General features: G+C 36.2%; 1 protein-coding gene across 4 annotated transcripts in view; it reads right to left on the minus strand.

Moving 5' to 3' along the window:
* iqsec3a (IQ motif and Sec7 domain ArfGEF 3a) overlaps positions 1-17,630 on the minus strand; it is a 269,750-nt gene that overhangs the window by 189,804 nt on the left and 62,316 nt on the right. For 3 of the 4 annotated variants that reach the window (XM_049473704.1, XM_049473702.1, XM_049473710.1), the window contains exon 2: positions 15,299-15,376. In XM_049473704.1, coding sequence (XP_049329661.1) covers positions 15,299-15,376 — 78 coding nt within the window. Of the gene's footprint in view, positions 1-15,298; positions 15,377-17,630 lie in introns of those variants that run through there. The other variant, XM_049473721.1, reaches the window with a different exon arrangement.

Genomic DNA, 17,630 nt, shown 5'->3' on the forward strand with positions numbered 1-17,630 from the left:
ACTACTACTACTTCTACTACTGTTATTACTACTACTACTACTACTTCATTTACTGCTGCTACTACTACTACTACTACTACTGTTATTACTACTACTACTACTACTTCATTTATTGCTGCTACTACTACTACTTCATTTATTGCTGCTACTACTACTACTTCATTTATTGCTACTACTACTACTACTTCTGTTATTGTTGCTACTACTACTACTTCTACTACTTCTGTTATTACTACTACTACTACTACTACTTCTGTTATTACTACTACTACTACTACTACTACTACTTCATTTATTGCTGCTACTACTACTACTTCATTTATTGCTGCTACTACTACTACTTCTGTTATTACTACTACTACTACTACTACTTCTGTTATTGTTGCTACTACTACTACTTCTGTTATTACTACTACTACTACTACTACTACTACTACTGTTATTGTTGCTACTACTACTACTACTTCTGTTATTACTACTACTACTACTACTTCTGTTATTACTACTACTACTACTACTACTACTTCTGTTATTGTTGCTACTACTACTACTTCTGTTATTACTACTACTACTACTACTACTACTACTACTGTTATTGTTGCTACTACTACTACTACTTCTGTTATTACTACTACTACTACTACTTCTGTTATTACTACTACTACTACTACTACTTCTATTTCTTATACTAGTATACTACTACTATTCTACTAATCAAGTCAAGAGGCTTTATTGTCACTACATTTGAGTAAAGGTACACAGTGTAACAAAATTATGTTCCTTAGAAACGTTACAATTTCAACACTAATTTCTTATCTAAAAAATATTGCTAAAATTGTGATCTTGAAATAACCTTGTTATCTTGACAAAAAAAGATTTATTTTTTCCTGAGACCCATTTCTTTTTATATAAATTCTGAGTAAAATAATAGATGTTATTTTATTGCAATAGATGTTACAAACTCTATATTATTGTTAGATACACTGTACCATATCAATTATCACAGAAACATAATTTACACGCTTTTCCTTCATCTTTTTCATCATGAATTAAAGTATGTTTATATTCATACTGTTTCTTGCTCAAAACTACATTGTAAAACATGTTTGCTTTGACATATCTTTCATGAGTCTGTCTCTAAAACATCTTTGAGACATCAAAAGCGTTGATTCAAATATTAAATAATATATTTGTTAGCTTCAGCTTTAAGAAGTAAAGTCTCTGAACTCATAATCTGTGATCAATACTCCCTGTCCTCCTGACAGACAACTGATTTATTATAGTTTAATGAAGAACTCCAGAGACAAGATAATAAACAGCTCTCTCAATATCTCATATAGATTATCTCTGACTGAACTGAGGTCAATTCTTCATTATCAGCAGCACTAATAATAATATACACATCAATCAGTCATAACATTAAAACCCCTGACAGCTAAAGTGAATTACATTGATTATCAGTTTACATTCACACCTATCAAGGGCTGAGATCTGCATATTAGGCATTAAATATGAACAAAAATGTTACACTTTTTTGTCAGTTGTATCACTGAATCATTTAGAGCCAATATAAAATCATGTACAGTATATCCAATATATCCAAAGTTAATACATTTCTAGTAGGCAAACAGTAATTTCAAAATGTGACTGAATCATTTACTGCAGGGACTGAATCATTTATAGGTATTCCTGAATCATTTATTTACTACTACAGTTCACATATTGCGGTCACTGAATTACTTATAGCAGTTGGTGAATCATGTATTGTGGTTACTAAATCATTTATAGCAATTACTGAATCATTTACAACAGTTCCTGAATCGTTCAATTCAGTTACTGAATCATTTACAACAGTTCCTGAATCGTTACTTCAGTTACTGAATCATTTACAGCAGTTGGTGAATCATGTATTGTGGTTATTGAATTATTTACAGCAGTTGGTGAATCATGTATTGTGGTTATTGAATTATTTACAGCAGTTGGTGAATCATGTATTGTGGTTTTTGAAACATTTACAGCAGTTGGTGAATCATGTATTGTGGTTATTGAATTATTTACAGCAGTTGGTGAATCATGTATTGTGGTTTTTGAAACATTTACAGCAGTTGGTGAATCATGTATTGTGGTTATTGAATCATTTACAGCAGTTGGTGAATCATGTATTGTGGTCACTGAATCATTTACAACAGTTCCTGAATCATTTAATTCAGTTACTGAATCATTTACAGTAGTTCCTGAATCTTGGATTGTGGTTACTGAATCAGTTTATAGCAGTTGGTGAATCATGTATTGTGGTTACTGAATCATTTACAACAGTTCCTGCATCATTTAATTCAGTTACTGAATCATTTACAGTAGTTTCTGAATCATGTTTTGTGGTTACTGAATCATTTATAGCAATTACTGAGTCATTTACAACAGTTCCTGGATCGTTTAAGTCAGTTACTGAATAATTTACAGTAGATCCTGAATCATGTATTGTGGTTACTGAAATTTTTATAGCAATTACTGAGCCATTTACAACAGTTCCTGAATCATTTAATTCAGTTACTGAATCATTTACAGCAGTTCCTGAATCATTTTTTGTGGTTACTGAATCATTTACAGCAGTTCCTGAATCATGTATTGTGGTTACTGAATCATTTACAGCAGTTTCTGAATCATTTATTGTGGTTACTGAATCATTTACAGCAGTTCCTGAATCATGTATTGTGGTTACTGAATCATTTACAGCAGTTTCTGAATCATGTAACGGAATCATTTATAGCAATTACTGAGTCATTTACAACAGTTGCTGAATCTTTAAATTCAGTTACTGAATCATTTACAGCAGTTCCTGGATCATGTATTGCAGTAACTGAATCATGTATTGTAGATACTGAATCAATTTATAGAAGATAATGAATCACAGTTTTTGAATCATGTATAGGATCAACTAAATCATTTACAGCATTTACTAAATTAATTAATTATTTCCAATACCAAATAATTGTAAATCATTTACTGTTAAGCAGTTGGGGCTTATATGTCACTTATATCCATTAATTTAATCGTCTTTACTGAATCATTACTAGCAGTTACTGCATCATTTATAGCAGATACTGAATCATTTATTGCAGTTATTGGATCATTTATAGCAGTTACGTTATGAAGATGATCATTATGTTGATGATCATTATAGAATCAATCATGTAAAACACTTACTGAATCATTTCTAGTTGTGAGTGAATCATTTACAGCCGCTATTGAATCACTTATAGTTGTTACTGAATCATTTATATCAGTTACTGTATCATTTATAGCAGCTGCTGAACATTTGATAGTAGTTAATGAATATTTAACAATCTCTAACAGTTTCTACATCTTTTATTTACAGCAGTTACTGAATGATTACTAGTTGTGATTGAATCATTTATACCATTTACTGGTATATTTACAGCAGTTACTGAATCATATAAAACGGTATTTTTTACTTAGAACAGTTTATTCATTTATAATGGTCAATGAATCATTATAGTCATTGCTGAATCAATTGCAGCCATTTCTTAACCATTTAGTAATTATGGAATCATTCTTAGTCATTATTTATGCCATTTGCAACAGTGACTGAATCATAATTTGTAGTTATTATTTAATAATTTCAAGCAGTTAATAAGTCATTTTAGTCAATTCTGAAGCATTTATATTAGTTTCTTGAATACTGTGTATTAAGATCTAAAAATAAGCACATGATTTAAAGGGTAAATTTGGAAATTTAATTAGTTTATGAACGGACCCTTTAAGACTGACTCACTGAAGATGAAAAATAGAGAAATATTTGAAAATAAAGGGTCAAAACATGTTATGCTGTTAGAAAACCAGCAGAGCAACAGTTGAGCCCCGCCCCTCTCCATCCCCCCAGCGCTGGCTGTATTCTTGGCCTTTGGGGGTGAGAGGTCCACCTCTTAAAGCTACGGAACAATATGAGAAGTGACTTGTTTATCTGAGAGGGAAAACAGCCAGAGCTGCTTCACCAATAACAGACCCTCTGCTGAGCCTGAGTGTGTGTATGTGTGTGTGTGTGTTTGTGTGTGTGTGATATCCGCAGGAGCTCATGTGCTTTTTAAAGAAGGGCGCAGCTGCTGCGTGTCCCGGCGTGTTTGGGTACGAATGGGCTTTTTTCTCTTTCTCTGTTCCCCCTGTCTCCCCGTCCCGGACTTGGACCCATATTGCAGTAATCATGCGTCTCCTACACAGCGCTGCTCCAAATCCCCTCGTTCTCACGCCAAGGGATCGTCTGAATCCCCACAGCCCACAAAACTACACAATACATGTGCCTCAGGCTCACATATCACACAATATGAGATATCAACACATTCCTTACAGGATTTACACTGTGAAACACTGAGCGTTAGTCTAAAACCAGCAATAATCCACACACAAAATAAGTATACAGAGGATTTAAACAGAGACAAATGGTATATGATCAGGGGAAGAGGGATATAGGTAGAAGGATAAGGCACATAGATAGGTAGCTGGGTCTGTTGGTTGGTAGGTCAGTAGTTAGAGTCGGTTGGTCAGTCAGCTGGTTATTGGTTGGTCAGTTATTGTTGGTCAGTAGGTAGGTAATTATGATGTTTAGTCGCTTGGTTTGTTGGTTGGTAGTTAGATCTCTGTCGGTAGGTCAGTAGTTGTAGTAAATTGGTCAGTCGGTTGGTCAGTTGTTTAGTTAAACAGTAGGTAGGTAGATAATTATGATGTTTAGTCAGTCAGTTTGTTGGTAGGTGAGTTGGTCAGAGGGTTGGAGGGTCAGTAGCTAGGTCTGTAGGTTGATCAGTTGGTTGGTCAGTGGTTTGTCAGTTGTTTAGTTAATCAGTAGGTAGGTAGATAATTACGATGTTTGGTTGCTCAGATTGTTTGTAGTTAGTCGGTTGGTCAGTCAGCTGGTTAGTGCTCGGTAGGTAGGTAATTATGATGTTTAGTCGCCTGGTTTGTTGGTAGGTAGTTAGATCTCTGTCGGTAGGTCAGTAGTTGTAGTAAGTTGGTCAGTTGGTTGGTCAGTGGTTGGTCAGTTGTTTAGTTAATCAGTAGGTAGGTAGATAATTATGATGTTTAGTGAGTCAGTTTGTTGGTAGGTGGGTTGGTCAGAGGGTTAGAGGATCCGTAGCTAGGTCTGTCGGTTAGTAGGTCAGTAGTTAGCGACGGTTGGTCAGTCGGTCAGTTAGTGGTTGATTAGTTGTTTAGTTAATCAGTAGGTATATAGGCATTTATGATGTTTAGTCTCTAGATGTGTTGGTAGGTGTGTGGGTAGGTGGGTTGGTCAGAGGGTTAGAGGATCCGTAGCTAGGTCTGTCAGTTGGTAGGTCAGTAGTTAGCGACAGTTGGTCAGTCGGTCAGTTAGTGGTTGATTAGTTGTTTAGTTAATCAGTAGGTATATAGGCATTTATGATGTTTAGTTTCTTTGATTTGTTAGTAGGTATGTGGGTAGGTGGGTTGGTCAGAGGGTTGGATGGTCAGTAGCCTATTTAGGCAGTTGATGGGACACTGAGTAGGTAGGTTGATATATAAGTTGGTCAGTTGGTGTATTAGTAGGCATATAGGTTGATAGATCAGTCAGTCAGTTGGTTGGTGGATTAGTAAGAAGCAGGCAGGACAGTATATGTGTTGTTTGGTAGGTCAGTAACTAGTCTCATAGGTACGTGGGTGGAAAGGTTTGTCAGTCAGTCAATTGGAGGATTGGTAGATGGTTAGGATGGTAGGTTGGTCACTGTGTCAGTGGGATGTTAGGTCAGTAGGTAGATAGGCAATGTAGGTAGGAAGGGAGGTAGTAGGTTGGTTGTGTCAGTCAGTTGATAGGAAGGTAATATGGTGAGTCATTGGGTAGGTTAGTTTGTAGGCTGATAAATAGGTAGGTAAATCAGTCATTTGGAATGTAGGTAGGTAGTAAAGTAGGTCAGTCAGTGGTTCATATGTAGGCAGGTCAGTTGGTGGGTCGAAAGATAGGAAGGTCGTCATTTAGTTGCTGGGTCGGTTGGTGAGTTAAAATGGAGGTAAGCCAATGTATTATTCAATTGATGTGTTACTAGGTAGGTAGGTAGATAGGTAGGTAGGGCACTCAGTTGGTATGTTGCTCAGGTTGGTATGTGGGTAGGTAGGTGGTAGCAAGTCAGACTGGTAAGCTGGTAGGTAGGTTTGACGGTCAGGCAAGCAGTCAGTTATATGCTTGCTACAGAGGTAAGTTGATAGGTCAATTAGTCAATTGGTCGGTGGGTAGGTTCGCAGGTAGGTAGGTAGGTATGTTTTAAGGTCAGTAAGTCACTCAGAGGTTTGGTTGGTTGGTAGGTCAGTTCGTTAGTTAGTTGGTTGGTACAGAGATAGGGGGTGTGTATATAGATTGGTTGGTCAGTTGGTTAGTGGGAGACATTGGTCTGTGGGCTGGTTGCTCAGTAGATAGGTTTGTTAGTATGTAGGCAAGTATGTAGATTGGTAGCCACTATATTTACTTCAGTGGCTCACACAATGCTGCAATTCAGAATGCTACAATACACAATCTACAAAGAATTTCATGCTGGAAATCCCCGTTAGCACAGAGGCTATTAAGAGATGTGCAAGCTCAACTCTTGGCTAATATCCCCTCCCACCATTAGAGGTGAAACGATGGTTCTGCAGCAGGGAGCGAAACAGCCCATCAGCCACTGCGCTGCTTGGGTCGTTGGTCAGGTCTAACACTGAGGGGCATCATTATTCCCCCAGCAGTGATTGCAGGGTGTGGAGATGTGATAGAGGGCCTCTTTTATATGCTAATCAGGTCTTGTTTAGGCAGATAACTGGAAGCCAGTTCATCATAAAAGGACAGACCCCACTGTGTGCTGTTTTCTTCTTTATTCTTCATCTTGAGAAGCGTCCTCTAATAAGGTAGGCTGAACTCTTGCTCCCCTGCTGGCCATTGTAAGTGGCTAAATGGTCATTAAGTCTTTTTTGGCCGTCAAAACAGAAAAAAAGACCTTAATCACTTTTTATTTTCTTCGTGTTTCATTTGTTCTTCGTGTCACGGCAAACTGTACAACTATTTTAGAGCAAACTGATATTGGATGAAACCCTGGTTTACCTAAATTGTTCATAATGACTTTGTTCAGTTTAAAATATATAATTTGATGTTTCTTAATATTTTACCACAACAGGATGGACAGCTTAAGGTTTACCTCAACTATAGAGACAATATGAGAAATAATAAGTGGAATTAATATTATTAAATGAGTGTGAAGGTTGTGATGTCACTGATATTAAAGGTCACTTTCTTAAAGAGGCGAAGATATACCAAGATAACAGATAACTTATGAACTTATGAAGTTATAAATTAGATAACAAATAATAAATAATTCTTTTTTTAAAAGGTTATTCAACGACATAAAGAATACTTCAACTCAGCCAGGCAATACACAGCCTTGACATGGAAAAAGCATCAGTTGAATCAGGTGAAAATTTAAATAGGTGCAAGATAGCTCAATGATAAGATGGTTGCTAAGCGACAGCTCAAAAACTCGCTGATTGATTCCAGTTGCTCAGACTAGAAGAGAGGGCCGGGCTATGTTAGCCTTGTGATTGGTCAGCCTGAGGTTCTGCTGATGTCAGTCTGACCCACTTTTAGACCAGCCCTTTTTACATATATCCAGAGAAGAGTGATAATAGTGAAATACAGCAGAGACTTATTCGAGTTTAGGAAAATATTCATAAAAAATATTTTGTCCATTTACAAGGAAGAACCAGTAGAGCCAAAATAGCCCTGTTAGAAAGAAACTCAGATTTAGCTTCCCTGAGGCTTCTAACATTCATTTTTATTTATAATACTGCGTTCATTCAGAGTAAATCTTGAGAAATGTGTTGTGACACAGTGTTTGTATGAAATTTAAACTATGCTGTGACACAAAGGGCATTTTATACTGATATTGACCCAAAAAATGTCTCAGAACTGTGCTAAGATTCCCAAAATATGCTGATTTTCCCAATTTCCACTGGAATAAACATGACTAGCGCTGCTGGAGGGCATTTGCAGTTTGCTGGGTTGTGTGGTGTTAAGTGCCTGGGTTTCGGGACGTCGTGAGCGATACACAGCAACACACACAAGTAGCCACTACTTTCTACAGAGCCGCCAGCATGCAGGACGTAGCAGGACGATTACCATCTCCCCCCTAGAGCTACTGCTCGTGATCCACATACAAAGAAATGTCTGACGTACAAAAATTACACCACCGAGGGGATTTCACGTCCAATGCTGCATGTGTGAGCATTAATAAGCAGGGATGGGATGATGTACCTACCGTGGTGATGCATAGTAATACAACCCCACCTCAGAAACGGTTGAGACAATATTGAAAATGGAAAAAAATAAAAATGCAGTGTTTCTTACACTTGCTTTGACCAAAATTTTCTATTTTATATATATATATATATATATATATATATATATATATATATATATATATATATATATATATATATATATATATATATATATATATATATATGTTTCATCACAGGGTTAGCTCCTTAAAGTCTTAAAATGTTGAGTTAGTATGCAAGCTAGTTAGTATGCGATCTAGCTTACACACTAACTTTAGCAGCAAGCTAACTAACGTTAGCAGCAAGCTAGCTACTAACTTTAGAAGCAAGCTGACTAATGTTAGCAGTAAGCTGACTAATGTTAGCAGCAACATACTAATTAGCTAACATACTAACTTTAGCTAGCTAAAATGAGCTAGCTAATGTTTTAACAGGGATAGGACTAAGGTTAGGGGAAAGCTAGGTAACATAAATGGCAAGTTAGCTAACATACTAACTTCAGCGAAAAGTTAGCTAACTTTACCAGGGAGAGACCTAAAAAAATATGGCTTCATTTTTGGGTTGTAAATTATATTTATTAAGGTCTTAAAATGGTCTTAAAAAGCATCAAATTTGACATTTAAAATGGTGCAAGAACCCTGTATCTGCTCAACTTTATTTAATTTATTAATATACTATACATCTGTTTCTGCATTTCAGACCTGCTACATATTTAAAAAATATGTCAATATTTAACTTCACAATTTCCCACAAAGTCTCTATATTCTCTATGGGGACTTGTTGAAAAGTTCATGGACATACAGTACCAGTCAAAAGTACTTCTCCAATAATGTTTTTTTTCTTGATTTTTATTATATTCTACATTGTAGATTAATATTGGAGACATCAAATCTCCAATCAACTGCCAGATGTTCGTTGCTATCTTTGCAGCTTGTTACACAAAGGGACATGCCGCAGTGCACAATACCAACTTTTACATCGACAACAAACAGAATAATAAAATAAAATAACATTACTGTAGTGATGGGACAATCCACTTTTTTCAGCTCCGATCCAATTCCGATATAAAACTGATATAAAACTGCCGATAACGATACAAATACTGAAAGTTTTAGTTTATTATTAGTACTATGACTAAGGTTACATAACGAGGCTGAAACAGACCACACAGCCCTTTAAAGAGGATACACATATGCATTTAATGTAAATGCATTCCAAAGTCATTTATTTGACACACTTTATATACAAATACACAAGTTTTTTTTTCATATATATATATATATATATATATATATATATATATATATATATATATATATATTTGTTTGTTTGTTTGTTTGTTTTTAGTTTAATATTGAATATGTTAAATTTAAAAATACAGCGCTGTATACAAATTTTTTGCACTAGTTGCGCAGAAGACTTTTATTTTGACATGTAGCATAGTGGATAAGCTGCAGTGGCTAATGGCTAACTGGCGACACTAACAGTGTTTCCGAGGTACATTAAACACTGTTTTTTAATAACAGATTGATTTCGTAGTGCTGGTTAAGAGTGGGTAGGATCTGTAGTTTAAAATTCAGTGTTGATTATGGCTGTAGTTTACTTGAGTTACTTATTACTTTCACAATGCCGGAATGCTGCTGACGGCCCGAGGTTAGCTAGGCTAACAGACTGTAGATGTTATTGGTGATTGCTAACGGCTAACTGGCGATGCTAACTGTATTTCCGAACTAAATTAATCACTGTTTTTTAATAACAGATGGGTTTGTTTGTGCTGGTTAGTGTTTGTAGATCCTGTGGTTTTAAAGGATATGTGGATTATGGCTATAGTTTACTCCAGTCTGTAGTTAACTTAATACCATTACAAAATCAGCTAGGCTTACAGATTGCTGCTGTTAATCTGTTTACCTCTCGGACGGTGACTTTACAACTCACTCACCTTCACAACATGAACAAGCAAGCCAGTTTCCTCTGCTGAGATGCGCAGAAGCGCTGCACTATTAAAATAGCAATCCACCAAACCATTTCAGGAATGATTTAGTGATAATATGGCCTGTTGAGAATAAAATATGCAAATACCTTACAGTCTTTCTTTGAGGAACATTGCTTTTGAACATTTTAATAATTTTTTTCACACTTTTGTTACTGATCTAGAGACATCTACTGCTCAGTTTTGCTTCTCAAAGACTCTCAAAGAGCCTTATGTGGATTGTGCTTTTACACCAAATCACATAATTATATTTTTTACCTCATTACTAGCCCTATATTGCCACGTCCCAACATTGTTTGGAATATTTTGCGGGCTTGAAATGCAGAAATGTATATATGTATATTTATCTGTAATGTATATACATTATCTATCTATAATGTCTATACATTATCTACAATGTAATAGATGTATATTTTTAATTAAAATTAATTTGAGCAGATATAATATCTTAAAATATCTTTTGATCAAATACAATTTAAAGTCATGTAAAAAGAAATGTTTTCCGTACTGAACCTTTTCTGATGTGGGGTTGTAAAAATACTCTTTAAAAACCCAAAATAAAATATGCAGCATTGAAAACCCAGCTGTATGAGACGTGTATGAAATTAAGGCCCAGATATGAGGAGAATGAGAATGACGGCTGTATGGATGCACTGTGAGTGTGTATAAAAGCTTAAAAAATAATAATAATAATTAACAGATGAACATCAATTCACTGACAAACATCGAGGTTGAAAAATAAAAGAGACAACAGGAAAAAAGAGAAAAAAGAGCTGGATTTTTTTTTCTAATTAACCAAAAAAAAAAAAAAAAAAAGAGAGAGAAACAAACTACAAGCAGCAACCCACAGACTGCCGGGAGCGTTCTGTTTGAAGTGGTCTGCTTTTCTGTGTCATCAAATTCCTTTCATTTCATATTCAGCACTTCCGCCGCCAATACTCTCGCTGAAGCTGGATCTGGAATGACATTAATCCGGACACGGATGTTTATTCTGTTCCTGGATAGACGCTAAAGTTCTTAGAATGTTAGAATCAAGGCTCTGTCACAACAACTGTATTTTCTTGCTGATGTTTTAGTCTAGAAATAAATGTAATAAATACACTACCAGTCAAAAGTTTAGATACACCTTCTCATTCAAAGTCATCCAGACTATGAAGGAACACATAAGGAATCATTTAGTACATTGAAAGAGTTAAACAAGCTAAAATCTGGATTAGGTTCTGTTAACTTGTGGTTTCCGAGGCTGGCAACTCTGATGAATGTATCCTGTGCAACAGAGATAACTCTTGCTCTTCCTTTTCTGGGGTGGTGCTGATGAGAGCCAGTTTCATCAGAAAGTTTTTAATGGTCTTTTTGACTGCACAACATTCTTAAATTTTCTCGTCATAATATGAATTAGAACATTACTCAAATAGGGATGTTCACTGTATACCAACTCTACCTGTTCACAACTTTACAACTGATGCTCTCAAACATATTACAAATGAGAAATTTCAGCACAGCTGTTAACTGAAACCCACTCCAGGTGACTCTACCTCATAATATCCAGCCAAAATATGCAAAGCTGTCATCTAAGCAAGAGGTGCTACTTTGAAGAATCTAAAATATAAAACATATTCTGGTTTGTTTAGCACTTTTTGTTTACTAAATAATTCCATATATTTTTCTTCATAGTTTGGATGACTTTACTGTAAATCTACAGTGCAGAATATTTTAAAATAATGAAAAAAAAAAAAAAAACACTGAATTTAAGCTGAATTTGAGAGGTTTCCTTTATTGAATGTGGATGTGATGTCGCTTGTCTTTTGACATGAACAATTCTAGCCAGACACTGCTGGTAACGATCATTGCCACCCACTGAACTACTGTCTACTTTTTGGTACAGTAATATAGCCTTCTTTATTCCTGCTACACATGTTTACGGCCCTGTGGATGAGATAACCTCACAACTTACAGTCCTATTCATGATCAACTTGTTTTTTACTATTTACTGCTATACCATGAATTTTGCCATTTCACTGTAGAGATCTATTCACAACAAATTTTGGAAAATTTGAAGAGATTCCTATTCAAAGACCTTTAGTACTGTTTATTATTGGTAATAGTATCAAAATAGTATTCTACTGGCTATTGTGATAAGTAATCAAAGATTTATTTTATTTTTTTGTTACAGACAGTAAAACAATACAAACTAAAAATAGTAATGAAATCTTAAAATATAGCACCTAGGTCAAATAAACAGTAATATTAACCTTCAGGAGTTGACACGTATCGACAAGTCAAATTTTATGTTTATTGATGTTTCTATTGATATCTTTAATATAACTGATGGATGCTTGTGTCTATTTCATTTTTATGGATTGAAGATTTAATTTCTGTTTTAAGTTTTGAACACTCAGAATTCACAGTGTCACGTGATTGAAATCATTTTTGCTTAGTAGTTTTATTCTTTCGTTTATTTCTTTTAACCTTTTTAAAGGTTCTTGTAACATTGCTGCAACATCACCTGTGTTTAAGTTTTAATTATTGGTTTTTCGAATGTTACTTACATTAGTAACATTTTCATAATGTTAGTGTTTATCTAGCTGGGAATGCAGTGCGATCACGGAACGTTGTTTTTGTAAAGTTACAGACTAAGCTTTCTTGTAACCTTTTAAAAAATGTTGCAAAACATTGTTATAATGTTCTCTGTTAGCTGGGACAGAAGGCATTGCATACTGGACAGTGAAGTGGGTGATAATGATTGTGACCGGTGGCATCTGGTTAGAATTGTCCATGCAAACAGACAATCGATGCAGGCGGTATATCGCAGGGGAATTTTGAACCGGTATGCATTTTTCTCATACCGCCATACCACTAGGGGCGCTGCGGAGCTCCCTGTAGGACAGCGCCGCCAACAAAAACAAGAAAAGGAAGCCGTGTTAGAGTTGCTGGAGTGTCTCTTTTTAGAGCTATTGTTTACATTCTTTAACTGTTTTCTTTTCTGCTAAAAAAAGTATGATTTCTTCATCTTTTTTTATACTGTTATTGAACATATGGCCCAATTATGGTCTATTTATAAAGTAGTTGTCTTTACAAACATGGTTTTGGCTCTTTAAAAAATGACTGGAGGTCAGTTTGAGGTGTTTGCCAAGAATGAGAAGAATTTCCTGCTGACCAAATAGAAAATGACAAGTCATGTTAAAAGTGTTTGCGTATCTATTTTAAGTGAAGTTTTGGTTTCAGTGAAGTTTTCTCTCTCACACTCTCGCGTCTAAACCCCGGCGCACTGGTGTTTGATAAACAGCGTTTTATTCCTCGCACTGCGGAACAACAGACCAGCGCAGAGATACTGGAACTCAGCGATTACATCTCCCCCCCTGTTCCTCTCTGGACTAATTCAATAACGCCAGGCCACTGCAGCGCTTTAAAGCGTGATTTACAGGCAGCTTCTCAGGCCACCGCTGTGTTCTAACCGCTACTTATTGTGGCCAGCTCCTCGGGGGGTTCGGCGGCCATCAATACCGCTTCGCCTTTCGCCGGTTTTGCGTCGGCTTGTTTTTTTTTTCCTCTCTCTCTCCGTCTTTTATTCAGTTCTTCGACAAACCGCAGCTTCAGTAAACACCCGGCATGCACAACAAACATCGCCAGCGCTTTGCTTAATTACTATTGATGCCTTTTCCTCCAGTCAGTGCAATTTGCAGAAAGCTCTGCAGCTGTGGGAGATACGAAACCCAAGAACTAATGGGTTTTTCTAAAACAGCATTTTAAACAATGTTAATTTCCGTTCAATTTTTTTTTTGTCCCAATAATTAATCTTGTATTTATTGGAAGTGCTCCTGTTGATTTATGGGTATGAGTTTCCTCTTCAAGGCTTAAACCTAGTCCTGATTTACCATACACATCATTCTGAGCAGAGATTCTATATTTAATGGAACAAATAGGCTAGGACTAATTTTAATTCCTCTCCAGGAATCTGGCCTTAAACTTACTTTCTGTTCTAAAGCGAGTAAGTAAGAAAGAGAGAGAGAGTCTTCAGCACAGTGACGGAATTGGTTCGGCAGTTTGGAGGAAAATGAAGTGGAGGAAAGTAGTTTTCATGCTTCATTTTTACCTTGGCATGTTCTCCTCCACCAGTCTTACACACTTCTTTTGGGTAACTTAATGCCTGCAGTTCAGCTTGGTTTGAGGGCTTGTGATCATCCATCGTCCTCTTGATTATATTCTGGAGGTTTTCAATTTGGTAAAATCAAATAAACTCTTCATATTTAAGTGGTCTCTTAGTTTTTTCTGGAGATGTGTTTGTGGTTATTTATTAATTAATTACAGTAATTAAGAGAAACATAGTAAATGCACTAGCATGTGGCATATTGTGCTCCATTTACACAAGAGCTTAGTTAATCAATGTAAATATAGCATGTAGATATATCTGGAGATCTAGTCAATATCTGGAGAAAGAAACAAAGTTTAGGAACAGCAAATGTTTAGGAACTGCATACAGTTTTATACATATTTTTTATTTATGTATTTATTTAAAGACTGATAAACTTACAGCCTAATTGTGATTTTTTTATTAAAGTAGTTGCCTTTACAAACATTGTTTTGGCTCTTTAAAAACTGACCGGAGTTCAGTTTGAGGTCTTTGCTAAGAATGAGAAGAATTCTCTACTGACCGAATAGAAAATGACACTGTTCCTAAAGTCTTTTGGCATCCAGGGCAACATTTAATCTGCTGAACATCTATTAACTCTATAATTACTCTCATGGTGCATTTTTTCCTAGTCTGGTGAAGAGCTCTCGGTCTGCACTGAGTCTTTGTGAAGGTCACAGCGGACGGAGGACAGTCGGAGCGGTGAAGCGAGCGAGGAACCGGCATGAAAAGACTAACAACCACTTCAAGACAGACAGAACTGGGGCAGTTGTGTTGCCTAGCACCACCGTAAACCAGAGGAAGGCCTGCGATGCCGTAGGTAATGCAGGCTTGGGGAGGAGGCAGGCAGCAGCTCTTACCTGGGTACGCAGGCCTGAGACTCGGCCTCGGGAGCGTCCGGAGCGGGGCAGCAGAACTGGTGCAGCACTGTCTGGTTCCTGTCAGGGAAAAGGAGAGATGAGAATAACGTAGATTAGGGGTGGAGATCTCTAAGAACCTTACGATTTGATTGGATTATGATTCAGAGATCTGCGATGCGATTATTAAACAAATATCGATCTTGATCATCATCTTGATGCATCTTTTTCTCCTTTACAGGATTTATTTCTTCTCGTTGCATGACTGCTTGGTACTTTTAAAAAAGTAAAGTATCTTGAAAAAAGCATAGATATTCCAATTCAATAAATGATAGAAAATATACCATAAAATGCAATACAAAAATCTAGGATTATTGTTGCTAGAATAATGTGGTTAAGCAAGCTTCAGCCACAATATTAAAACAAGGAACAAGCAACAAGGAAAGCAGAAATAAGAGGGACATGCGAGATCGAACGATATACATACTTTAAAACATGGAATCATACAAGCAAACAAAATGCGTAGCTACATTTTGGCTGGTCTGAATAATTTAATCATCCACTTCTGCTTTGAGATGCATCTAAGAATTATATATATATATATATATATATATATATATATATATATTAGTGCTGGACGATATGGCCAAAATTTATATCACGATATATTCCTTAAATTTCGGTCAATACGATATCTATCTAATGGAAATCTGTACCTACTACTGTCTGAAAATTTTATTTAAGTCTTTATTTAAGTCCTCCTTTCACAAAAACTTTACTACTTTAGAAATAAAAGAGGACCCGCGGCCGGTCTCGAGGATCCGGGGCCGACCGAACCGAGTCTACCTTAGCCTTGGATCCGCTCGTCCCGGCTCCTTTTGGCTCCAGCGCGAGACATTTTTGCTGAATAGCGAAGCGGACCCGAGCCTAGCCTTTTTAATCTAGCCTTGCCTAGCCTAGCCTGTTTGGCTACGTGCCTGTGTGGTTACGTCATCACGCACTGACGTAGCCCAGCTAAGGGGGCTGAATGTGTTGAGCTCTGCGGCGAGCTGACGCCAGTAAAAAACGCCTGTCCGTGATTCTAATACATATCGATATACCACAAAACTGATATCACCGTTATTGAAACATTTCTTATCCCGATAAATACCGATATCGAATTATTGTCCAGGCCTAATATATCGTCGCTGCCCAATGAAAAACCCTTATCTCCAAAACAGCAACTTTACAGGAGAGAGAAAAAAACTTCTAAACTTTCAATGGAAGTCAATGTAAAAAGAGTTTATTTCAGGTCATTTTGAAGAGTTTCTATTGGTCCGTTCATCAAGAAATTTTGGCACAGTGTAAGGAACTGTTTGTCCATTCAAAATATGTAGTAAACAAAAAATTGACAAAAATGGAGATAAGTGTTTTTCACAGGACAGAATATATATATATATATATATATATATATATATTATAGTTCTCTGATTTTAGGTTTATGTTTGAGTAAAATGAACATTGTTGTTTTATTCTATAAACTACGGACAACATTTCTTCTAAATTACAAATAGAAATATTGTCATTTAGAGCATGTATTTGCAGAAAATGAGAAATGGCTGAAATAACAAAAAAAGATGCAGAGCTTTCAGACCTCAAATAATGCAAAGAAAACAAGTTCATATTCATAAAGTTTTAAGAGTTTAGAAATCAATATTTGGTGGAATAACCCTGGTTTTTAATCACAGTTTTCATGCATCTTGGCATGTTCTCCTCCACCAGTCTTACACACTGCTTTTGGATAACTTTATGCCACTCCTGGTGCAAAAATTCAGGCATTTCAGCTTGGTTTGATGGCTTGTGAGCATCCATCGACCTCTTGATTATATTCTAGAGGAAAAATTAGAATTAGGTAAATTAGAAGTAGAAATATTTAGCCAGCAGCATCCTATGGACAGCGTTCTGTAGTCTACAAACTGTGCAGTAACAGATTCAGAACTTTTGTGGAGCAGTTAGAGGTAGGAGTGTGTAATAGAGTGGAGGACAGTGAGTGATTAAACACAGTTTAAAAACTCCAGCAGCACTGCTGTATCTGATCCACTCACACGTACCATCAGAACAACACACTCTAACACCTCATACACCACCACTATGCTAATCAGTGCTAATCACTGCAGTACTGAGAATAATACCCCCCCCCCCAAAAAAAAAAAAAATCATAGCTGTATAAAAGGAGGATAATAATAGTGTATGCAGATAAACAAATACAAGACTACAATCTGTAAATATAGAACTACAAACTGTCCTATTTGATCAGTGGAGCTGATACTAGGTGTAGAAACAATGAGATCAGGTC

The sequence above is a fragment of the Astyanax mexicanus genome, chromosome 2 (assembly GCF_023375975.1).
Source record: "Astyanax mexicanus isolate ESR-SI-001 chromosome 2, AstMex3_surface, whole genome shotgun sequence".
NCBI classification, from domain to species: domain Eukaryota; kingdom Metazoa; phylum Chordata; class Actinopteri; order Characiformes; family Acestrorhamphidae; genus Astyanax; species Astyanax mexicanus.